At 50.1% G+C, this 24,997-nt stretch overlaps 2 protein-coding genes across 8 annotated transcripts; both read right to left on the reverse strand.

Moving 5' to 3' along the window:
* Nucleotides 1-486: 486 nt before the first annotated feature.
* LOC122365899 (pro-resilin-like) lies at nt 487-18,797 on the reverse strand. 7 transcript variants are annotated; one of them, XM_043337520.1, is made up of 6 exons: nt 18,761-18,797; nt 5,205-6,716; nt 4,696-4,834; nt 3,105-3,256; nt 1,509-1,653; nt 487-1,109 (listed from the first exon to the last, which is right to left on the reverse strand). In XM_043337520.1, exons 1-2 carry the CDS (start codon nt 18,782-18,784, stop codon nt 6,015-6,017), a joined length of 726 nt encoding a protein of 241 aa, XP_043193455.1. In that variant the 5' UTR covers nt 18,785-18,797; the 3' UTR covers nt 487-1,109; nt 1,509-1,653; nt 3,105-3,256; nt 4,696-4,834; nt 5,205-6,014. The 7 variants fall into 7 exon arrangements, 6 of the variants coding, with proteins under 6 accessions (XP_043193455.1, XP_043193452.1, XP_043193450.1 ...); XM_043337517.1 differs by lacking the exon at nt 18,761-18,797 and adding an exon at nt 13,754-14,717 and having other exon boundaries at nt 4,703-4,834; nt 5,205-6,956; XM_043337515.1 differs by lacking the exon at nt 18,761-18,797 and adding an exon at nt 13,754-14,717 and having other exon boundaries at nt 5,205-6,956.
* On the reverse strand, nt 17,213-18,810 carry LOC122365898 (pro-resilin-like). Its single transcript, XM_043337514.1, has one exon. It carries the CDS (start codon nt 18,782-18,784, stop codon nt 17,990-17,992), a length of 795 nt encoding a protein of 264 aa, XP_043193449.1. The 5' UTR covers nt 18,785-18,810; the 3' UTR covers nt 17,213-17,989.
* Nucleotides 18,811-24,997: the final 6,187 nt, after the last annotated feature.

Here is a 24,997-nt window from a genome sequence, read left to right on the forward strand (position 1 = left end):
GTTTTCTGCGCTTTATTCACCATAACACTAAACAATATACGTACCAAATGCCAGCTCGCAAGTCCAAGGGAAGGGATGAGCAGATGAACACCTACACATGAAATCAGTCCCATAAAGAGGCTTACTTCACGATATTCAGATTCACTATCGGTTTGCCAACGCCTAACATTGATCGGTGGCATGCACACATGGAAAACATCAGGAACACACGGGTCCGAGTCACAAAGAACCTCATGTTCCGTGACTACCAGTGATCGAAAGCAAAACAACGAACGACGACGCACATCGCATTAACACGACGCTATTGACTCAGCGTTCACGCAGAGCAAGACTCGACGATAACAGCGGAAACACGAAAGACGAAAGAAGATGCGGTATCCACACATGTCAGCCGACAGTCGAGAAAGGTCACCGTCCGACCACGCGCCTTAGATGGAGACTCAAGACACATAAACCAGCAGATAATAAACACTTCAGCTTGCACAGCCGACGAGGCACGGTTATCCAGCCAGCACACGAGTCCTACCTACGAAATGCAGCACACATACACCATTTCTATGCATACACCGGTTGAGACAACCGACCCTGCCATGGGTAAGCGGTTCATCAACGATCTCGAGATGGAAGTACCAATATCGATACGCCAGAGTTTCCGCCATGACAGTGTTTGTGAGTGGACATCACAACAAAATACAAGCGCGATTACATCCACGGATGCTCCTACACCCTCGTGGTATCTCGACACTGCCCACTAGGTGGGCTATGCCAGTATGCCTCAGATTCAGAGAGCACGATCGGTCAACTCGAGATACGCTGGCGCCGGTACCCAGTCGACGGTGGTGCCATCTATACCAACGGAGTTTCACAGATGGCGCTGCGAACTGCACTGACGGGACGAGATAGACAGCGGTCTTGCGGTTCGAGATGCACTGGCGTCGGGGGTCGACGGTGCTGCCATCTGTGCCAGCGGTGAGCTCCACCGAGGGCGGCGCCAGCTGCTGGAGGTCGCTGGCCAGCCCCGGTGGCGCCATCTGCAGCGGCGGGCGCTCCGCCTCGTTTTGTAGGTCAATCCGCGCCCCGGACTGTACCAGAAGGCGCGCCACCTCCGCCTGCGGGCAAACACAGGGACCAGTGGTCGTCAATTTATTCATACGGTCGCCGATAAGTCATACAATGTACCGACTCGAGAGTTGAGGATTAGGGAGTTTGCCTGCCGCCTCCCCCCACCCTCCCCCAGCACGATGCATTGAATTGAATAGCCCAGCGGGGCGTGGGCTAAGAAAGACTCTCAGAATACGTGGTATTTCTATTTCTATTCCATTACTCTAAATCAAATCATCGATAAGCCCCAATAGTGAAGCGTGACTATACGATGGTTGCCATGCTATGATAAGGATAGGTTCAACTATACCAGGATATTCGGCAACGAAGCTATTCTGACGACAGAAACAGCGATCAGTGTGATATGAAGCTGAAGATCCCCGGCACAGCCGACAAGACATACTCACGTCACGCTCCGCGTTGGCAGCACGGCGACCGCCGGCGGTGCCAGCAGGACAGGAGCTCCTCCAGTGGTCAGGCTGGTGCTAAATGATGGGGAGTCGCTTTCAGTATCGGACGGTCACCCGAGGGACGGTCTCCATTCATATGAACCTGATGAGAAGAGATATGAAGAGTCAAGTAAGGAGTCATGTGGTGGGGAAGAGGGAGGAAGGGGGAGGGAGAGAGAAGTGCCGGTACAAACAACTTCTACATTGAGATTAGCCACGGAACGACGGAGGTTATCTTCACCAACAGCAGTCAATAAAAGACACTTTCAGCACAAAATGTCGGCAGTCGGCAATTCGGCGATCACATGTATGCCACGACAAATAGACTGTCACACATATACTATACCACGTCAAATAATAGACGGTCACGTATATCACGATAGAAAGTCACAAAGGTGCAAGAGGCACAAAGTGATGCCAATTACCAAGGGATGGCTTCGAGTCATATAATAGCCGTAAGCGATCATAATTCATACGAATAAGTCGCGCTGGCGATGGGGCAGAGACCTTGGCGACAACTAAAACACAAACGAAAATGAATGAAAACGAATGAAAAGAGCGAATTGAGTTAGGCAGACGAGGTGAAAATGAAACGCTAAACACTGTAAAAGAGTAAAATATGAAAGGTTGGGGATGACGAGAGGTCTTATGTTAAGATCAGGGATGCGGAGCCGGAGCCGGAGTCGGAGCCGGAGCCGCCGGAGCCGGCATATTTTGCCCGGAGCCGGAGCCGGAGCCGGAGCCGTGAAACAATATAGACCGGAGCCGGAGCCGGAGCCGGAGCCGCCAAAAAAGGGGGCGACTCCGGCTCCTTTTTATTTTTTGAAGAGGAAAAAAAATAATTGACCTAGTTCGGTTTGACAGTACAAGGCAGTGAAACATATGGTATGTACTTACGTCATGTGCCATCAAGTGAATGAAAAAAGCCGAATATCCCCAGTATCCCACAGTACGCAATCAACTTCCTGTCTGCTCCTCCCCCCCCCCCCCCACGTCTACTGCATCCCCAGAACATGAGGACCGGTCATCAGGTGACGGCCATTGTTTTCAAGCCAGTGCAGTGGACTGCGACTCCCAGCACCGTCCGTGCCGAGACGGGTGTCAGCTTACGATGGTTCAGTGAACTCCGATTCGCGGCGACTGCGTTTCCAATGCCATCGCTTCCTAGTCCCTTGTTGTGCCAGTTCTCTCCGAGGTGCGTTTGCGCGGGGACGCGGTCATGAGCCGGTCATGGCAAAGAGTAACGCGTATAACCAATCCATTTTTTCTTCCATCCGTATTTAATTGATTGCATAGGGGATGTACTGAGTCGGAGCCGGAGCCGCCGGAGCCGGAGCCGCCGGAGCCGCCGGAGCCGGACCATTTTACTCGGAGCCGGAGCCGGAGCCGGAGCCGCCATAACATTTCACCCGGAGCCGGAGCCGGAGCCGGAGCCGATTTTTTTCTCCGGAGCCGGAGCCGGAGCCGGAGCCGTCTGAAATTTCCACGGCTCCGCATCCCTGGTTAAGATATACTGAATAACAGCTCAAACATTCTTTGGAAATACGTATCCACCTTTAGCTATCATTGTGTTCCCAGAAGCTTGTTGATTTCCCATTCTCGTGTCTGTCAGCTTCTGCCGAAAAGTTATAGTGTAGTGCTGTAGTCCAAAGGCCCGGTGTGTCGGAGACCGGGCAGACAGGGGACAGAGTCTGGTCACTCGAACACTGTTGGAGAAGAGAGGAGGGAGATAGAGTGGTTACAGGGGGAAAATGACACTGAATATGGCCCAATGTCACGGTTATTGAGCTAATGATTGGATGAACTATGACATGTCTTGAGGGGTGTCGCTGTGGAGAGGAGAGCTCAGAGGCAATTGAGATTGATAGTCATAATATCATCCCACACCAACTGGTGGATACACATTACACAGTACACAGGCCACAGCACACACCTATGTATATCGATGACCGGAACCAAATGGATAGATACAGAGTGGCAGATAAAAGCAAAGCATTATAGTTGCCCGCTTAAATTGAAATATACCTACGACCGGAGGGCAGCTTTCCTTATCACATGACATTTTGGATTACTATCGGTATTCTAACAACATTTAAAAATGTGCAGACCCAGTCCCTCTCACCAGGCTGGAACAAGTGTTGGAATCTCTGGGGTCATGGTTCCGAGCTAACGGGCTCAAACTTAATTCTGAGAAAACTCAATTAATGTTGTTAGGTAGCCCACAGAATTTGCGAAACATTTCCAGCTATGTTGTAAAATTTAATAATTGTAATTTGACTCCTGTTTCCGAAGCGAGGAATCTTGGAGTTCATTTTGACTGTGCCCTTAGCTGGGACACTCATGTTTCTGTTGTTGTGCACCGTTGTTTCGGAATTCTTACCGGATTGTCGCAACTGAGGGGCCATTTACCGCCATCTACCATTTCTATTCTAGTGGATGCCTTAGTTTTATCTCATATCCGCTACTGTTTATCCGTTTATGGTAATACCACAAACAAAAATCTTCTTCGGATTCAGAAAGTGATCAATTATGCCGCCAAAGTCATTTTCCGTCGCAAGAAATTTGACCATGTGTCCGATCTGCTTCAACGTTTGGGTTGGTTGAAAGCTAATGAGCTCGTCCAGTACCACACTATGTGCATGGTTCATAGAGTACGTCGCGCAGGCGAACCTGAAGCACTGGCTGAAAATCTCATTAAAAGCTCAGAGACCCGTGACCGCAGTACTAGACAAAACAACACATTGTACGTACCAATGTCACATACAGAGATGGGACGAAGGCGTTTCTGCTGTCGTGCACCTCGCCAGTATAATGCGCTGCCACATGATCTGACGTTACGCTCGACGCCAGCTTTCCGGAGTCACTTAGTAAGCCACCTATGTGACAGTCGCACCGTGACTGGGCAAGAGTGACGTGGTCCGATGTCCGAACTATTAGAGCAATGACTATCGAGCGATTGTTGTTAAATGTGGATGATTCGTCTCGTGTGTGTATAAGATGTGCTATTTTTTTACAGCAACCTAGGCGTGGTTTATAATAGGGCAGGAAATGCTGTGTACATATGTTGCATGCTTTGTACTACATAACTGAGACTGTAACAGCCCCGAGTACATCGAGGATTGTCTCATTAAATACATTACATTACATATTACACCCCGTTCCGAAGTGGCCGCACGGTGCCGCTCTGCTGTCTCGGTCCGCCGCTGTTGTTCTGGTACAGTCAGAACGGCGGTGGTGATGGCGGCTGCCCCGTCCACTACCGCTGGGACGACGCCAGTTAAGTCCTGGAAGAAGAAGGCACGACTGTCAGTAACTGAACATGAGACGAGCAACGGGAACGCCGCAACGAACATCACAGAAGCAAGACAGGACACAGATGGACGTAAGCGATATACCGGTAATATTTCAAAATGCTATAGCATCCAATGCATTTGCGAATAGAATTTCTCATAAGTCAGTTTATCAAAGGCAGGAAGCGCTATACATAATCTAATGTCGTCGTATCTAATGTCCGTGATCCACCAGCGTCCCTCACAGTCTCCCGTTATCCACCAGCGTCCCTCACCGTCTCCCGTTATCCGCCAGCGTCCCTCACCGTCTCCCGTTATCCACCAGCGTCCCTACCGTCTCCCGTGATCCACCAGCGTCCCTCACCGTCTCCCGTGATCCACCAGCGTCACCGACCAGCACACGCTCCGACTCCACTGTCCCAGCCACCCACCGCCGGCCCGGCCACCAGACACCCGCTCCACTCGCCTCTCCAGCGGCCACTGCCGGCCGGTCCGACCCGACACAGCCTCAGGGCACGGCTCGGAGCGCAGCAGGGGCGGCGTCAGGTCACAGAGAACGGGGTGGCAGGGGCGGCGTCAGGTCACAGAGGACGGGGTGGCAGGGGCGGCGTCAGGTCACAGAGGACGGGGGAGCAGGGCCGGCGTCAGGTCACAGAGAACGGGGGGCAGGGTGGCGCCAATTCAGAGAGTAGTGGGTATTGGGCGGCGTCAGGTAAAAACGAATGGCATAGAAAGGGTGTGGAAGACATAATTGTTACTTTATTAAAGTCCAGCCAGACGTTTCCCAGAGCATGCTTATTTTCACATCAAAATGTATTAGGAATAGTTACATAAATACCTACATCAGCACGTGCTCTTGACATTCATATTACACATTGTGCATAGCAAGCCAAAGCACACTGAGATAAGTTATATTTTCCTCATGTGCATAAATAATGGATCATTTGACTTTCGGTTTTCTTACAGACAGGCGTGGCAGGAATTTATCATATGCACTTGCTAAGCTGTTACCCTACCTAATAAATACTGTGATAAACATCACAGCGACATAGAGCATATCACTCACCAGTTCTACGACACTTCAATATGCTGCATAGGAAATAGGTTGACAAACTGAAAACAAATAATAAACCCCAGTTTAAATGGAGTCTGTAAAGCATTATAAAACGTTACCTCAAAAAGCACCATACGATGTTGATGGCGTTGAGGCCAAACCGGCTCCTCCATTCTCCTGGCTCTGAAATCCGCTACCAGCGCTCTGCTGGTTGTAGTTTGCACTCTGCTGACCAAAGGTATTGCTGGCACCCTGGCTGAAGCCGCCTCCGCCCTGGCCGAAGCCGCCGCCGCCCTGGCTGAAGCCGCCCCCGCCCTGGCTGAAGCCACCGCCGCCCCCCTGGCCGGCTCCGGCCGGCGGGTACTGGGCCTCGCCCTCGTAGGTGACGGTCGCCTGGAAGCCGCTGTCTCCCTCCACCGTGTAGGTGACGATCTGGACGCGGCCGTCGGGCAGGTTGACCCGGTACTGACCCGACGTCACCGCGCCGTCCGACTTCTCCTGATGGTCAAAGTTGTTGCCGTAATCGGGCTCCCGGACGGCCCAGTCGAAGTTGTACGGCATGCCCTGGCCGTCCAACGAATTCGCCGGGCCTGCTCCTGCGCTAGAAGAAACGAACCGACCTCCCTTGTTGCCTCCAAACCCAGCGGCGCCGCCCTGACCGAAGCCTCCTCCGTTGTTCTGGGGGAAGTTGGTAGCGCTGCCGAAGCCCTGCGCGGCGGCGGCGCTCTCCAGAGGAGCTCCATAGCTCTGAGTGTCGGAGGAGACGGGCGGAGCGCCGTACTGGGGCGAACAGGACGCGGCCGCCACCGCCGCCGCCGCCACCAGCAGTCGCCCACACGCAGACATGGCTCCCAGAGGTGGACACGGCGCCGGACCGATCCCGACACTACCACTGACTGACTGGCGTACTGACAACTTTATACGGGCGGGCTGCACCGCCCGGTCACACCCGTGGTCAGGGGGCGTGGGACGGTTTCAACGATGCAATAAGGAGAGATGAGCAATCGTGAATGGCTCCCATCTCAGCCACCAGTTGGTGCTGAAAAAGTGTAGCGGGGCCGGCTGCAAGATATTTTATTTGTTTGTGATTTGCGAGGCTGGTCAGTCACTGGGGCATATAGGCTGCTACACTGTACGGTGATGGGTCATTGGGTTATGGGCATTCAAGAGGATAATTTAATCAGGTTGGGCTGCCCGAGGCTCTCTCTCAACCCGGTTGGGACCCCCCCATTAAACATACTTTTAAGGCGTAATTTCCGAACACACTTGACATCACGGCAACTGCACGGAGGCGGATAACTCCCACTGGATATAACACATTCATGCTTCCACACGATCATCTTTCACCCATGCGCTCATTCACGTCCCTTGCATACAGATAAAATGTCAGATTTCCAGTCTGATCCCTCCCTATTTTCCTAACTTCCCCCAGTGGTGTACAGAAGCTCGTTAAATGTAAGCATACTAAATGTTAAAGTTTAAACCCATGACATCGTCGAACAAGATCCTACTCGAAATGACCAATGCGCAACGATGGCTACGTGGCTGTCAACGACATGGCCAGTGTCGGTTGGCAGCACTCACGTGTTCCGCACGCGTGGTATATAATGTTACCTGGTCGGCCCCGGAACTCAAGCCGGTTCCCCGCGCCCTCCTGGCGTCCCCCGCGCCCTCATGGCGTCCCCAGCGCCCTCATGGCGTTCCCCCGCGCTCTCATAGCCTTCCCCCGCGCCCTCATGGCGTTCCCTGCGCCCTCATGGCGTTCCCCGCGCCCTCATGGCGTCCCCCGCGCCCTCATGGCGTTCCCCGCGCCCTCGTGGCGTTCCCTGCGCCCTCATGGCGTTCCCCGCGCCCTCATGGCGTTCCCCGCGCCCTCATGGCGTTCCCCTGCGCCCTCATGGCGTTCCCCACGCCCTCGTGGCGTTCCCCGCGCCCTCATGGCGTTCCCCCTATAACCCAGTCGTTTTAACCCTCGCCCGCACATGGGGGGGGGGGGGTGGTTGCCACCCCCCCCCCCAGGTAGTCTTTCTGCTCTGCACTCAACATTTTTAGCGCTAGAAGGCTGATTTTTCGTATAGCTGCTCCTCTATCCTTTCTTGATGTCCACTGAAAATTTCAAGTTTCTCTGATTTTTGGTTTCGGAGATATGACCTTGTTTTTCAGGTCATGTCATGACCCAAATGGCCAATTCTCAACATCTTGCGATTGCCATGGGCCTTGCGAGCTTTTGACACCCTGATTTCGGCCTTTTTTGCCAGTCTTACCTCCCACCTATCATGGAACATGTTGTTCGGTGATGTGCAGGGGTCAAGGTCAGGGTCAAGGTCAACCTAGGTCATCTAAGATAATTGCGTTTTAGGCAAGCTGAATTTACTTTTTTTGAATTTTTTTGACTGCATTTTTGGTAAAAGCTTCTCAGAGCATGATTTCATGTAATATGGACCCAAAAACAATCGGTGCACACATCAGTATACACACAGACACACACAGACATACAAACACATATAATTGACCTTGACCTAACTTGACCTGAAATGACCTCAGCCGCAAAATTCTGGTCGGGTAGTGTGACAAAGAGGTTCTAGCTGGCCTGGCACCAGAAAACAGCATCGTCATCGGTATTTGATAAGCAGCGCACTTGATATCCAACGGTGACCCAAAACAGCAACATTTTTTAGTTTGACCTGACCTGGAATGTCAATGACTGACCTGAGAAGGTAAAACTGGGTATCATTGGATTCGTCTCTTCCCAAAGAATCTTTTTGGTCTTTACCGCTAAGCTCTATCTCCAACAGGAACGAAATGGCGCGGGGGGGGGGGTGGCAACCACCCCCCCCATGTGCGTTCTAGGATGGGAAAATGGCATGTGCGGGCGAGGGTTAACCTACCGTTCCGGAACAAACCAATCGCTAAAATTTAGCACCTCTAAATCGCCAACGTTAAACCCCAGTATCACTGATGCTTTAACCAATAATCCTATTTGTACGTTTAAAGTGAGTTTAGGCCCGAATGCCATCCGATCAATCATAATTGCATATTCAATCGTTCAACCCAGACAATAACCCGTCCCTGTTTCCCATCACCCGTAAGTGTAGACAACCGTGTCGGTGAACACAACGTACACGGGGGTACGACACGCATAGACTGGCCTCGCAGCCCCGAATTATTTCCTAATATAGTACCTCTTAATTCGATACGATTTATCTTAATTCCTTTCCTCGAGTTTTACCGATAAGCATTTTGTAGAGCGATAAAAGACCGTGTTCTAATTTTGACAAACCATGTAACTCTGACAAAGCATTAACCCAACCCATTCGTCTAAAAACATTGTCCGACTTAAACAATTGGAAGTTGTAATCGATGCCTGACCCTATTTCAATCATCGGTAATGTTTGTGTCAATCCGGGTATAATTGTTAATGACTCGGCGGTCCGTGTAGCGATGGCCGCTCTCAGTGGGCCACAGGTCACCTCTGACTGCGGGTTCGGCTGAGCCATTGTTATCCCGCACCCCAGCGCGGTGCGAGCAGCGAGGGTCACCCGCCGATCCCCTGATCATTAGCACGGCCGAGCCCGTCCGGCCCGCGAGTTACCTAAGTGTGGAACTACCCAGCGCCGAGCCGGCCGGATGACGTCACACCACGGCCAGTGCCGGCGCGGCGGCAGACTGGCCGAGATTGGCATGGTCTTAACTTGGCGAAGAGGCATCGGACGCCAAACTTCTGCTGCAGCTATTAATCACATTTCATGCGTTTCTTCCATGTGTATGAGCTATCAAGTCCTTCGAATACCTAATGTGTAGGTGAGCGTACCTGCATTTAGCAGTGTGTGCTATGCTATGTGGATGGGCACATCCGACAGTCGACACACTGCGCAATGGATTCCGATATTGCTTGGCTGATTCTGGCTTTGTGTCTTCGAACGAACCACTGAAAGGGAGGACGTCATTTTTAAGGGTTGTTAGGTGCACTCAAACGTTTTAAGATAAGCAACTGCTGATTGAATTTCTGGCGAGGGTTGGTGGAACGCTCTGTTTACAAATGAGTATCTACCTACCTAGTACCTACCTGCAGTGGCAAATAACTGGGTCGCGGTCAGTTAGGCATGATTCACGAAGTCCCTTATCTTTTATTAGACTTATTAAGCCCAATGTGCAACATTTGCGTCTTTTCGCGTTGTATCGGGTAGCAAATGAGAAAATCTGCTTCTTCTCCACAGCCCTCAATTCAAGAAACCGTCCTTTTCCTTATCGCATCATTCCAGAACATAATTTTCAAACATGGGTATCTTCCCCACAAAAAAACTGAAGCAGTTTCCTTCGGCTCCAATGCGCCGCTCGCCCAGGGAGACGGAAGTGTTATATTCTCGGCGGTCCAGTCTGCATTCTGCAGCACACTCAAACTTGGCGGACCCCCAGCGCACGACTGAACGATTCGTATTGTTGTGAGTGACTGTGACAATTCACTGGTGGTTTCGGAATAATTAACAGGCGGCGCAGCCCAGTGCCTCTTACCGAATTAATTACAGTGGCGAATGCACTATTGCAGAGAAGAAATGGATTGAGCAGATGCCCAACCTCGCTGTATTACCAACTTAACATTAGGTACGCTTTACATTTTAATCAGGCAATCATGTAAACAAACGACTTGCGAGTTGCGACCCTTCCGCCTTACATAACTCGGCAGAATGCCCCTGAGTCGGCTAAACTACACTGCATCTCTTCAAACCTTAAGTATTTTACAATTTACCACTCAGCTATGCAACAGGCTTATAATTCACTGCTCAAGTCTCAACCCCTTTTTCCCTATCATCTTTTTGGCACCGTCAATCGTCATCTGCGCTGCCCACTGTCCAGCAAATAATCCGGCCGTCTCCAGTTCTCTGGCAGGGGCTTCCAAACTCAAGCGAACTCGCCGAAGTTTCGCCATTCAATGCGCAGGATCTGTACAATTGAGTTTGAGAGCCTCTGGTTTGGCTCGGCGCGCCTGCGCCGCGCCGTTGGTCCGGCCAAGTACGCGAGTGACGTCATGCTATAAGCGTCATCCCCCGACCAAAGTCACCAATCAGAGCCCTAGAATCGACTTGTAGTTCCACACTTAGGTAACTCGCGTCCGGCCCGGGCGTCGCCGCGCCTGCGGGTTGGGGTCCGTCCTCCCCACGCGCCCCGAGACAGCACCTCCTCCGTGACGTCATGCACGCAGTAGACCCGACGACGCAATCGCGGATTACCGACTGACATGAAACGCGTGCTGGTAGCTATGAGTGCGAGAGAGGGATAGAGAGAGAGAGAGAGAGAGAGAGAGAGAGAGAGAGAGAGAGAGAGAGAGAGAGAGAGAGAGAGAGAGAGGTAGAGAGAGAAGGGGGAGAGAGACATACATACAGACAGACGGACAGACAGAGAAAGGGAGCCAGATGGAAGCAGATGGCCGAACGTATAGATAGACTGACGAACGAACGGACGGACGAGTCAGTGGGTCGCCAACCAACAGACCGGCGTACTGACAGACCGTCAAACTGACAGACCGACATACCATCAGACCAACAGACCATCAGACCGTGAACGGCAAACCGACAGACTGACAGGTCAACAAGCCGACAGAGCGACTGGCCGACACTCAGAGACTGCATTAACGATCACTAGGAAAGGTGGAATGTCGATAGATCACATTCTTACACGCGTCGCATCCATGCTCCGTCTTCAGTCGGTGCTCTGCCACCGCGTCGAGTGATCGTGTGCCGCCGTCGGACCTAGCGCCCCATCCCAGTTTCCCTGTGAACCCGCGGGTGCGTATTATTTAGGCCAGTGGCACGCGTTAATTGCTCTAGCCGCCGCAGGACCGGCGCGGCCGGGACCGACCGGGTGCCCAAAGATGGCCGCTTCTCTCGACCGGCGCCGGCCCCCCCACCGCCGGCGTCACCGTCTGACCAGCCGCCAGGTAACCCCTCCCCACGAGCGGGACACCCCCTCCTTCACACACATTCCTGGGGATTAGCCGGGTCGGCCGCCGCAGCCGGCTGATGGGTCCGGACGGCGCGGGCAGGGACATTTAAATCGTTCATAAACGGCATTGATATCGTCGTTAATTGTCGGAGATAATGAGCGGCGTTGGGGCAAATTTTAAAGTTCAACTTAAAAAATAGTTCTGACTACACTCGATCAGAATCGTGAAATTAAATGATGATTGTGGGATACGATTGCCGGAATTACAGACCACGTAACGTTTACTGTTAAGCAGAGCACGTAAATTTCACATGCAGGTCACATTTCGATTAAATGAAAGTGGAGCAAAAAAAAAAAAAAATGCCGGCCACTAAAGTATAATTCAAATCACAACTGATTCGTCAAGTTACTAAGCTCATCTCGGGCTTACATTAATTTACATCAAATTTGACTGGCTTTTACTTTAGCTCGGGCATTCCAACCCAGCCGCAACCCGTCGGAAATGACAATTTCGGAAATGAAAAATTTGTTGGTCGTTAATGACTTATGGTTTTCTTTCGCATATTTACCAACCCTGAAACCTAGAAGACACTCGTCGTTCAGCACTGAGTTACGCTACATACTGAATGAAGTTACGCATGGATTTCTGGGGCTAAAACGCTCAAAACTTATCGTTACGCTAATTTGCAGATAGTGAGAAATAAACAACGTTTACCGGACATTGAAGCGATCGAGTATATACTGTAACGTACGTCGATTTGCACTGCATCAAAAATAAAATGAATCCCATCGTGCTAAATAGTAAAATTTCGTGATAAATACTAAATCGTGCTGAATAATTAAATAATAAATCCGGCCACATAATTACGAAAAAACCTGACAGTACTACTGACGCAAATGCCTGTTTACTTTGACGGTCTCGAATCAGAGCTCTATCAAACAACAACCACGAGGACAACAACAACAACCCAGTATGATGTAGTGTGACCTCCCACCGGTGCCTGTGTTCCGAAAGAAAAACATGCCGACGTGTGAACGGTGTCAGAAACGGTGTTCTGCTCGGCCTCCCATTCTCTCCGAAGTCCGAATTCTCTCGTTCTCTCCTCCAGCACTTTCATCTCGTCAAGTTAATCCATTCATGTTTCCCTCCCAAATAGCCCCAACAGATGTGAGTACTTTTCCAAGATATATTCAGCCAAAACGAAGGAAGAGAAACTAGCCGTGAAACGACAGAGTTTTCAAAGATAAGCAAAACCAGACTTAAACTAGCCATAAAACATAGTGAACTGAGCCGATCCCCAAAACAGAGTGCCAGATTACCTATGTCAACTTTAAACTAAATAGCTACTACATAAAGTGCCGTCCTTTGAGCCTGCAGCTGAATATTAGACAACCGGCTGGGGTAACCGAGACGAACGTAGCTGAGCATCACAAGCATTTTGAAGAAAGTTCTACCGCCTTTCGCGTAATGAAGGCCAAAATTCGTCCCAATGGTCCGTCACTCTGATGCGCCCGGGCGCTCACACGCACGCACACATTCAAGACCAGTCCTACCTCGCTTTAGACAAGATTGCAGATTTAAGTCTGTTAAGTGACGAAATGATACATATCCCAACCAGCCCCTTTTGATACCATACAGCAAGGAGCAATGCCGTCAACTCATTCAACAATTACACGCTCACGCATACGTACATACATGTCCCAGCCACTCCCATTTTTGATCTCCAGATCAAGGCGCAAGGCCGCTCAATCATACAAGTTCACACGCTCACGCATACGTACAGATCTCCCCCCCCCCCCAAACGGGCCTAAATAAAATTACATCCCCGGGGCGAGAGAAAAGCCGGGACAGCAGGCGGAGCACATTGGGGAAGGATTATGATAGGAAAGCAGCTTCATGACCTCCAGTGCCGACCTACCGCTTAGCTGTTGGCTGTGGACGACAGGGCTGACGGCCGGCTGGTAGCAGATTTATCGGCGGGCGGGCGGCACAGCGACGACGGACGGGTGGCAGAGTTGGCGGCAGCCCGCGGAGCGGTGGTGGCGGGCGGCAGAACGGCGGAGCGGCGCAGAGTCCTCCAGTGACAGGCAGTCCTCCATCCTCCTCCTCCAGAACTATCACCGCCGACTCCTCCTCTCAAACTCTCCTCTCCGCTCGAACTCACTACCTCCATCGCCTGTTCTTCTCCATCCTGCCGCTACAAACTGACCGTATCGCCCACCTCTGAACTCCACTTCCCAGCTCTCCAACTCCAACTGAACTGCCGCCTGTCAGCGTCCCCAACGCCTCCGACTCTCCAACTGACCCTCTATCCTCAAAATCCTCAAAGTTTTGCTGGAGCTCCATCTGCCTCGGGCTGTCTCTAGAGTTGCCGTCTTCGCTCCGCCTCTTTCTTCCGAGTTCTGCTGCTCTCTGAATTTCCAGTAAGGGCCAATTTTCCAGGTCTTCTGTCCGTCTAACCAGTCTTCCGTATTTTCTGCTGAGCCTGGTTGCCGAAAGGGTGAGATTTCTATTAAATTTTACGTTATGTTGGGCCGAAACGTATGCGTTTTTCTGCTGTGCAGCCTCCGGCGTGCCGTTTCCATGGTGACTGCTATCTTCTCTGGGTGCTCCTCCTCCCTTCAAATATTCTGGCGCCGATAGGTGAATTTGAATCTTCTGCCCCTCGTAGCCTCCGGCCAGGTTTACCAGCGTGGGAAGATGGGCCCGGGAATGCGGATGTGCCGTGCCATGCTGGAATTTGGATGTTGTTACTCTGTCCTAGTTTCACGATGCTGATTGTCGGCGCCAGTCTCGGCACATCCTGGAAATGTGCTATTTCGAGCCGTGTTTTGAAGAAATTGCCTTTGAAGTGTGATACCGGTGGTCAATTTGGTCCCGGGCGCCCCGGCCTCCCGCTGCCGCAGCAGCGCTGTCGTGTCCTGTTTCCCAGGCTGACGGTGTCCGTTCGCCGCGCGTAGGAGGCTGCGTGCCTTTGTTCGTCCGTCCCCCCCCCCCTTGACCGGGGTTGGGACCCATTGCTGGACCCTTCCACGGTCAGCGGCGGTGAGACGTCTCTGTAAGGGCCGCAGGATAATGGCGTTTGGCAGCGCAGTCTCAGATCCGTGTTTGTCCTGCCGTCCGGTGTCGGCCAGATGGTCGGCGGGTCAGCGGTGTCCGGTCGCCGGCGCGCTGCTGTTATGAAGGATGAATTTGGGAACGGGTTGGTTTGGGGAGGGAAAATGAAACGCACCAGCGTTACAAAAGGACAGGTGCAAAGAACCAATAATGACAATTTGCAGATGTGTGATGTGTGCAGATGTGGTAATGTCATAGCATGTAGCCCATTGGACAAAATTAGGAAAGAACCGTCAGACACGCCCCACAACAGGAATTGTCGCCGGCTGCTGCAAGCTTTTATAGCACTTTCAAACATTTCATTTAGCCTGATCATTTCACTGTCTTTTTATATAAAATGAAAAATACAGGACATTGCATTCCTGTATGAATGAGCTTTTGTAAGACCCTTCCAAACCCTTTTGTGGTCTTACATTGCGGGTAGGTAGCAAGACTTCAACGATCAGATCACTCGGCTCGTCACTCGTTGATGGATTACGTTTGCATACACGGTGCATTCAATAGTCCAATTTCAAGTGGATAATTTTACCCTTTCGGTAAGTGGAAACCTTAATTTAACACCACCTGCAGGAGCTCTGGAGAAAAGCTTTATATCGATGTAAGCATAAGAAATCAAACAGTTTTCTGTTTTACCCTGATGGTTGATACACGTAAACAAGCTGATTGTGTCATGCATATTGGCATGAATTGTCTTGCCTGCCCGGGGCGTCTAACACGGTTCTCCCAAAATTATAATGCAACATATTTTAGCTAGGTTCTGGCAAGAATAACGTCTTGTCAATAAATTGTACTTTATGCTACCTTTTGCTCGTGTAAATGTATTTTATGTCACGCTCGACGTGTTAAAGCACTCGTTTATAAATTAATTCGTTTCACTCGTTCATTTATATACGAGTGCTAAACAAGTCGAATGTGACATATCATACATTTTAACGAGAAAAGGTTGCATAAAAGCCATTTAAATGATATTTCCCGCCGTGACCTTAATAAAGCCTTACCATCTTTGAAAAATATTTGCGCAAACGGGCGTTGCGGGTGTTTTTGCCGTGTTTGCTTTTGGCGGCGGGCGACCGTTTTTGCGGCGTTTTGCGGTTGGCAGCGGGCGATGCGGGCGTTTTGTTGCGGCGGCGGTGTTTGCGTTTTTTGCGGTGTTTGCGTTTTGCGGCGGACGGGCGATTTTTGGCGGTTGGCGTGCGTGCGATGTGGGCGGTTTTGGTTTTTTGCGGCGTTTTTTGCGTTTCTTTCTGTGGTTTTCGGCGGGCGGGCGATTGTTTTTTGTTTTTGCGGCATTTGCGTTGGCGTTTTGAGCGTGCGTTTTGCGCGCTTTGCGGTTTTGCGTTTTGCGGCGAGCGGGCGGTTTTTTACAATTCAAGTCCCAACCTTCGGATCCACAGTGCAAAGCGCTGCCCGGGCCTATTTTATGTCACGCTCGACTTGTTTAAGCACTCGTTTATAAATGAATTTGTTTCACTCGTTCATGTATAAACGAGTGCTTAAACAAGTCAAATGTGACATAACATACATTTCAACGAGAAAAGGTTGCATAAAAGCCATTTAAATGATTTTCCCGCCGAGACGTCAACAAAGCCTTACTATCTTTGAAAAATAATTGCGCAAATGCAGCGGATCGGTACAAAAGGAAGGGTGGCATTGTTAGTGAATGAAGAACATTGAAATTATAATGGACATTTGCATTCAATCCCAAATTATTGCTTCCAACTGACGTCATAGGAACAGCGGAGGCCCCCAAAAATAAACAAAAATAAAAGTTTGATGTCTCAAAAACCGTTGAATATGTTTATGGTGTAATTAGGTAATATTCATGTTTGCTCTTTCGTAACCACGGTACATCACTTTTATGACAATTCATAACTTTTTAAAGGTGAGAGGGTCCCTTTAAAAAGTGGCCTTCACGTTATTTTAGTTACATAATCCTAATGATTCAAAGATGCAGTGTTCACATCGTTATCTGAAATGTGTTTAAGATTACAACTAACTCTAATTTAGCCATGAACAACGGCTAATGAGCTCGAAGGAGCTTATTGTAACTGTATAGGGCATACTGCATATCCGCCCAAAACAACGCGGTGCACGCTTACCAAAATATAATTGCCATCTAAATTGCATACACTGTTTGCATGCTTTATTTTCTTTGTCAAACTAGTCTAGGTAGCGATTTCTTTTAAATCAGGTCAAGAGTCTTGGATGAAGAAAAACTCTGTAGAGTATGTATGATTAATTATTTACCAAATTCGTTTGATACAGTTAGCGTTTGTATTTGTAAACAAAAGACACAAACACGTAAGACGTACCAACACAGCAAAGCATTCATACACGCTTGAATATCCTGCCACTACAAAAAATTACATTCAGTCCTGTAATAAACTAACTCGTCAACGCCCCCTTTATCATCAAGAATAAAGTGGCTGAAAAATATACAAAATACAAACCCCAACAACAGACTTCGAAAAGGAGGAAAACGCTTTAAATTTATGAATAGAGGACGGACATAACATGCTTCAGACAAAAAACACAGAATAATGAACACACAAAACGAATGCGTGTCAAAATACTGACAACGAATTATCTACATGTGGACACACATTGCATACACAAAGAGTTACAGACACTGAGAGACAATCATCACTGGCACAGCAATCAGTATGACTTCAGACCTGGCAAGAGGAAGGTTTATACATAACTTTGAGATGCATGTACTTGTACTATGACTCTAGCTAGCAATCATCGCATTTTAATTTATCATACCCTGCAGCTAATTGAAATTCGGTATTATAATTCCTTACTATCAATTGCAACATCATATTCTAGTTTATACCAGAGCATTATAGCACCTTGAAACACACAAATCTTAGAAACGACAAGAATCACATAAGAAACGGATGAAGTCATCGAGTGACACTAGACACTGGAAAGAATTGCCATTGGCCATTCCATCACCCTGTCTGACTGCTACACTGAGAAAACCTTTGGCAAAAAGACAGCTGAAGACCGTGTTTCTCCCACGTAGCGGTCAGTGCTAGAAGGCGCCGTAAGAGGTGGAGGGCCTGGCCGTCCCCCTGTTGGCTCCCTGGCTCTGAAAAGCACCGCCGGCACCGGCCTGGTTGTAGCTACCACTCTGTTGACCGAAGGCAGTGCTAGCGCTCTGACTGAAGCCACCTCCTAGAGCCTGGTTGAAACCACCTCCGTTGCCCTGATTGTAGGACCCACCGTTACCCTGGTTAAAACTTCCACCGTTACCCTGGTTGAAACCGCCGCCGCCCTGGCTGAAGCCGCCCCCGCCCTGGCTGAAGCCGCCGCCGCCGGCCTGGCCGGCTCCGGCCGGCGGGTACTGGGCCTCGCCCTCGTAGGTGACGGTCGCCTGGAAGCCGCTGTCTCCCTCCACCGTGTAGGTGACAATCTGGACGCGGCCGTCGGGCAGGTTGACCCGGTACTGACCCGACGTCACCACGCCGTCCGACTCCTCCTGGTGGTCAAAGTCGTTGCCGTAATCGGGCTCCCGGACGGCCCAGTCGAAGTTGTACGGCATGCCTTGGCCGTCGAACGAATTCGCCGGGCCTGCTCCTGCGCTAGAAGAAACGAACCGACCTCCGTTGTTGCCTCCGAACCCAGCGGCGCCGCCCTGACCGAAGCCTCCTCCGTTGTTCTGGGGGAAGTTGGTAGCGCTGCCGAAGCCCTGCGCGGCGGCGGCGCTCTCCAGAGGAGCTCCATAGCTCTGAGTGTCGGAGGAGACGGGCGGAGCGCCGTACTGGGGCGAACAGGACGCGGCCGCCACCGCCGCCGCCGCCACCAGCAGTCGCCCACACGCAGACATGGCTCGCACCAAACGAAAGTGAGACTGGTGGCGTCGGTGTACCGGGCCGGTCCATTTATAGCGGCCCGCCTGAGGTCGGGGTCACGGGTCACGCCGCTGAGGTACTCGGAGTGACGGCTACACACCGATTAGTGACACCACTCGGCCGGGCGATGCGAAATATTGCAGTGCAATAGTCGGACGGCTCGTCAGGAAGTGACGCCATTGTGGGTGGGAGTCTGACAGTCTAATTGAATTGTTCTTGCATAAAGAGGTCATCCGTGATTCACAGACTTTGGTGGTAAGTAGGTTTGGCACGGCGAAAGAAATGGAAATTTGGGCATAACTGGTAAAATCAAATACCACAATACAGGTTATGTTAGACCACATGCTGTCTAACCAACTATTTCCTGCACGAGTGACGAACGTTCGTCATAATGGAAAGGACGAATTGAAATGAGAAAAGTAGGATGGTGAATATCTGACTTCTGGAAGGGTTCGACTCGGTGACTAGCTCATGTTCATTTGTCGTTGCCATTACAACACATTCTATAACAGAATAACGCAGCATGAAAAAGACAAAGTGCGAAAATCAAACAAAGGAGGGATCGAAAAGCACGAAGGTTGCAAGATAATTTCTTTTAGAAAGGCTTTCATTTCTTGGGCAGGAGGAAAGATCTACCCCCAGAAAGTCGCCTCCTTCGCTCCTTCTCTGGAAGCCAGCTACCCTCACTAACAGATTCAGAAAGGCAGTCTTAACGCCGCGGGGGTATATCCCTAAAAAACTTTCTCCTAATTCCAAAACCTCATCGGATTACGATTCCTTACACATTGAGGGGCAATTAAAAGAAACTTTTTCTAATAAAAGCTGTTTAGTTTGCTTTTTTTTCTCGAAAAAATCAAAATGTCGATTTCGGGGGGACCAACTGCCCACTGGATCAGCCAGTGGCTACCCTCTAACCCAGTGACCCAGCGCTGTGGGTGCGTGCCCCCCCCCCCCCACCACCACCTGCCCAACCCACCCCCACCCCCGAGTGTCATCATCGCTCAGAGTCTGATTGGCAGTCCGCGCGGTGGGTAATTTGGGGAGTTCGAAAATCACTCCCGTGACAGGGTGAGCTCGGGTCACCGGGGTCGTGCCAGGTCAGATGGAATCCTCCACTTCTCGAATTAGTCGTCCGTGGCAGTGACATGAGATGACGAGACTTAGGGAAGAGAAGAATACCGAGGCGGTGAGATTTTCACAAGATGAGGTGCGGATGATTATTTTAGATCAGAATTGAGTGGCGGAGCTATTTCGATGTCAAAAGACTCATTAGTATTGATTCGCCGTCAGTCTCCTAGTGGTATAATAGCGCAATGAACGTCAAACGTGCGAGTTCGTGAATCTGTAGTTCTTTTGTCCGCCATTACAAATCTCAATAATGTGCATTGCCTTTTTAAGGCAGATGTAAATAATGCGACATGGTAACAAAAAAGGAAAAAGTGAGATGTAAGGGGAATGCAATGCAACTTATTAGTTTATCCGCCTTTTGCCATCAAAAGCACTCTACTGAATGCATGTATGTACGATCTCCATATGCATAAAGTCGATTATTGACGATACAGTAGGATGCAATCTTGAATGGACTGCAAGGGCAAACGATTTCAACAGGATAATTGGCAAAGAACAGCTTGTGCATTAAAGCTGTTCCATTTTTATTTTCAGCTGTCTCTTTTTCGTCGGCTAGCCTTCAATCTAGCGCAACGGCTGCTGTTCCACTTCCATTGCACGCATCGAACTGCTTACACGGGCTAATCGACGGGGTTGCTGTATCTTAATAACCCACTAATTCACCCTAACTATTCGTGACTCGTGATCCAGCTGCTGAAGGCCACAAACACAAGCGTGCGAGCAGTGTTACACATTGCGATCATTAAACCGCAAAACCGCACCGATTACTCCAAAAACGCCACAATTATCCACTTCCTCTGCGGTAACACGTACACATCGACATCGCGCTCATGTTCCATTGTATCCCCCTGAGAACTCTCGCCCCATTCATTGTATCCCTCTGTGAACTCTCGCCCCCATTCTGTCATTTGGCAACATCACGGCGCACCGTACACCAGCCGACAGCCAGAACGGCCTCTGTGAGCCACAGAGCGCCCTCCGCCGGCGGGTGGCGGCGCCCTTCCCACGACCACGCCTTCTGCACGTGCCACGCCGCGCCACGCCGCGCCCCGACGACTCACATCAGGTGAGGTAAGACAAATTGGCCCGGCCGCGTCTGAACTTGTTTCGCCACTCGTGCACGCGGCATCATACCGCGGGCGGTCAGCTGGCGAGGCTGCCGTTAAGGTCAAAGGTCACCCTTGTCGCGCCCTTTGACCTCGTGACCTGAGCGCCGGGCCACGCTGGCCGGTTGGCCGGCAGCGCAGCACCCCAGTTGAGATCACTGCTGTCGCATGCACTCCCAATGGCGTGTTTCAACACGGGCGGGGAGCGGACGATGATTGGTAGAGATGTGTGACCTGTGACCTGTGACATTGTATAAGGATAGACGAGAGTACTAGAGGGGATGGGGTGGTGGTATGTGCAACGCTTTCCGGTAGTTTTGCGCAGATTGGTGTAAAGCTCACACATTCGGCGATAGTGAAATGGCTCATTAGACGCCCCTTCCAGCAACTATTGGTTTCAATTGCATTAACCCGTGCCGGGCCAGGGGCGGGGGTTTACCCCTGTTTGTGCATCTTTTCCGCACATGTTGTGAAAATTTCAGGCCCAGGGCTTTCAAGGTCAGGTCACCAGGTCACGTCAAGTGTCCTCACCTCAGAAAAAGTTTGAATTTTCGTCGTAGCTACACTGACTGAACGATCGCCTTGAAACTTTCAGCGATTGATAAGAGTAAGAGTATGTCCAAAATGTTTATCTCGGAATTTTGTTATCGGTCACCTAAGGTCAGGTCAATTTTGCGACCTCTCCATTACCTACATATCTATACGTCAATGAAATAAAATTGGAAAGCGTCTCTTTTGGACGAACGCCATTCCAAACACTCTCTTACATCAAGTTACAGGTAAAATTGACAACCTGAATCGAAAAATAGCACCCGTGACCTCTCCTTATGTCCCTGAGGTCGTATCAGGTCATGAAAGGTCCCCAGCAGCTTTTTTGACGATAAATTTTGAGAGACATGCTAGAGCGATGAAACACCTCAGATGTGTTCAGGTGGACGATACGAATCGTCTGATATGCAGCGGCAGCATGACCCTTTCCGGTCAGGTCATGACCCTGAGTTGAGGTCAAATTTTCAAAATGACCTTTCAAGTTCAACTTATAGTTCATTCGAAGTGTCTTGACGAAAGGACCACGATGCTGGTAAATGTAATGTCGTGGCAATCTTGAGTCAAAAGTTATTGGACTAAATGTGACCTTTGATGACCTCTGGCTACCTGACCTTTGACATGACCCAAAATGACGGGAGTGCTTCCGTCATAATTTGTGACGCTCTTTCGAATGCCGCTTACAATGTGTCGCTACGTGGCCCAGGAGCCGAGTTAGACGGGGGGGGTGTACATACCCCCCCCCCCCCCACCCCACCGGCCCGGAACGGAAGTCGGGAGCACCGGCCCGACGCGAGTTAAAAGAGCTCCAGTTACTTCTTTTTTCTTAGACGGGTTCGGGATGAGAGGTTTCGAACCCTGATCGAAAAATCAATTTGAATAAACTATCTTCAAAACATTAAAAAATAACTAACTACAAATTACTTCACTGGTATCAACTTTCAGGGTGCAGAAGTCAAGAGTCAACGATTTACTACCATAGTGTTCGCCCGTGTATATTGTGGGCGAAAGAAGAAAAATGCATTGGTCACTCATGTGCCCAATTTAACTAGAAATGCCGTAGAATGGACAAAGATATGGCAGTCTGGCTGGAGTTCAGCTGCAGAAAACAACTATGTTTTATGTACGTGAAATGGCTTTACGCATTCCAGCTCACCGTATAATGACGGTCCCAGGAACTGTTTTAATTTCATTTTCATTTACCCAGGAATTTGCCAACGCTGGTATCTACATATTACTGTTTATGTTGCCTATTGTCATTAACAGAATAGTAGGTTCATGAATAAATAGAGATTGATGTGTTTCCTCTGCAATGAGAGTTTCGTGGCAAACCACTGTTGCTCGAACACTGTCGCTAAACCTTGACAAGAGCCCTAGGGCAATGTCATTGCTATTTAGCCTGATTTTTATGAGAAGCAGATCCTACTTTGTATGTGAAACAGTTGAAAGAAGCCATGGATATTAGTGAACGCTGAAAACACATTCCGCAGACCGCATGGCTAGACATATGTATACCTAAAACATATCTTTTTCTCTTCCTCCCTCCTTTTCTTCCTTCGTCCCCTCTCTCTCCCTTTCTCTCTCTCTCTCTCTCTCTCTCTCTCTCTCTCTCTCTCTCTCTCTCTCTCTCTCTCTCTCTCTCTCTCTCTCTCTCTCTCTCTCCCCTTTCTCTCTCTCTCTCTCTCTCTCTCTCTCTCTCTCTCTCTCTCTCTCTCTCTCTCTCTCTCTCTCTCTCTCTCTCTCTCTCTCTCCTTCTTTTTCTCTCTACGTCACCCACCCACCCAGTTTCCCGTCACCTCCAATCACTAGACCTTGCTTGTCGGCAATCATGTAAACAGATGATCATGTGAACTGACCCCAATTGTGTGAACGCTCGTGCGGCCCTTGTCACCTGCACGTGATCTGAGTGATATCGCGGCATATTTCACGGCTTTGAATTACGGATCAGTGTTGGCAAACGGCAGGAAAATTATGGCCAGGTCATGTTGGCACTTGGCAGGGCTTCACAATGGCAAACAATCTGGAAACCAATTACAAACCTACCGGTACTCACAAACCAAAGCCAATGAAAGCTACATACATAACTAGGTGTAATACTTTATCCCAAATGACCACTCACTGACCACTTTGGACATGTTAAACCCCATCTTTAGCGTCTTGCATAGATATTTCCAGAGATGTGCGTATTTGACCCGTCCAACAAACAAGCTTTGATGCGATTTACTCCAGCATCATCTCTGACATACGCCTTTCTCAACTGTTTGATTAAAGCCTGTCTGGGCTCCGATGATATTTCCAGGATTGATCCGAATTCATGTGTTCCGGGGCCCCGGGATCGAATGAGTGTCGTGCCTTTGAAGCTATATGCTGAGCACATCGTCGGCCGTTAGAAGACCCTGAGATACCAGCATAGGGGCCCATTAAAGACCAATATTGGGTCTCTGACCCACACTGACCTGAGAATGGATATTGTGAAAAGGTCTGTGAAAAGGTCTGACTTGAGATATGTCATGTTACGGAGATTCTGACATCAATCAGCCTTGCATTGCATATCCCATAATATTTCGCGGTGAAACGGGCGTCGGCTTCTCTCTCTCTCTCTCTCTCTCTCTCTCTCTCTCTCTCTCTCTCTCTCTCTCTCTCTCTCTCTCTCTCTCTCTCTCTCTCTCTCTCTCTCTCTCTCTCTCTCTCTCTCTCTCTCGCTCTCTCTCTCTCTCTCTCTCTCTCTCTCTCTCTCTCTCTCTCTCTCTCTCTCTCTCTCTCTGCTGACGTCACCCGTGCCGGCGGCGGGTGTCAATGTCCGCTGGAGGCTGGCCGACCGCCCGGCACAGTGACATGTGTGCACAGCACACTCAGCGCAGCCGCCGACGCTAGGCTGCGACCGCCGCCACCCTGCATACTAGTGGTGTCAATTTTAAAAAATGTATGTCCCACGTCCGTCCAATGTCCAATACTTGACGTCCACTGTCCGTCTAAAAATGTCCAAGCCAGGCATTTGTCCAATGATGTCCGAAGCCTGCGCAGTGGTTTACACTCAACAATATTGTTTAATTTGCTTTAAATGTACTTTTACCACCTCCAAATTGTTTATCATATCGAAACCTGAGCTTTCTATTCGCCAATCAATACCATACGGCATACACAATTACTTTATAAAAATGCAGCGGTGTAGCAAGTGATTGTCCAATGTTGTCGAAAGCCTCCTGTCATTATCCAACCAAATTCCAAATTCGACATTGGACAAAATCGGAATTCCGAAGATATAAGCTTCCGACCGCCGCCCCCGTGCATATCAACGGCAGCGGCCGGCCGCCGCCGCCGCGCCACCCGAATGTCGGTCGAGAGTGAGCGCTGTCGTCTCTCGGCGTGGCCGCGGGCCACTTGCTGAGGCTAACGGTACAGCGATCA

Source organism: Amphibalanus amphitrite, unplaced genomic scaffold (assembly GCF_019059575.1).
Source record: "Amphibalanus amphitrite isolate SeventyFive unplaced genomic scaffold, NRLGWU_Aamphi_draft 000771F_arrow, whole genome shotgun sequence".
NCBI classification, from domain to species: domain Eukaryota; kingdom Metazoa; phylum Arthropoda; class Thecostraca; order Balanomorpha; family Balanidae; genus Amphibalanus; species Amphibalanus amphitrite.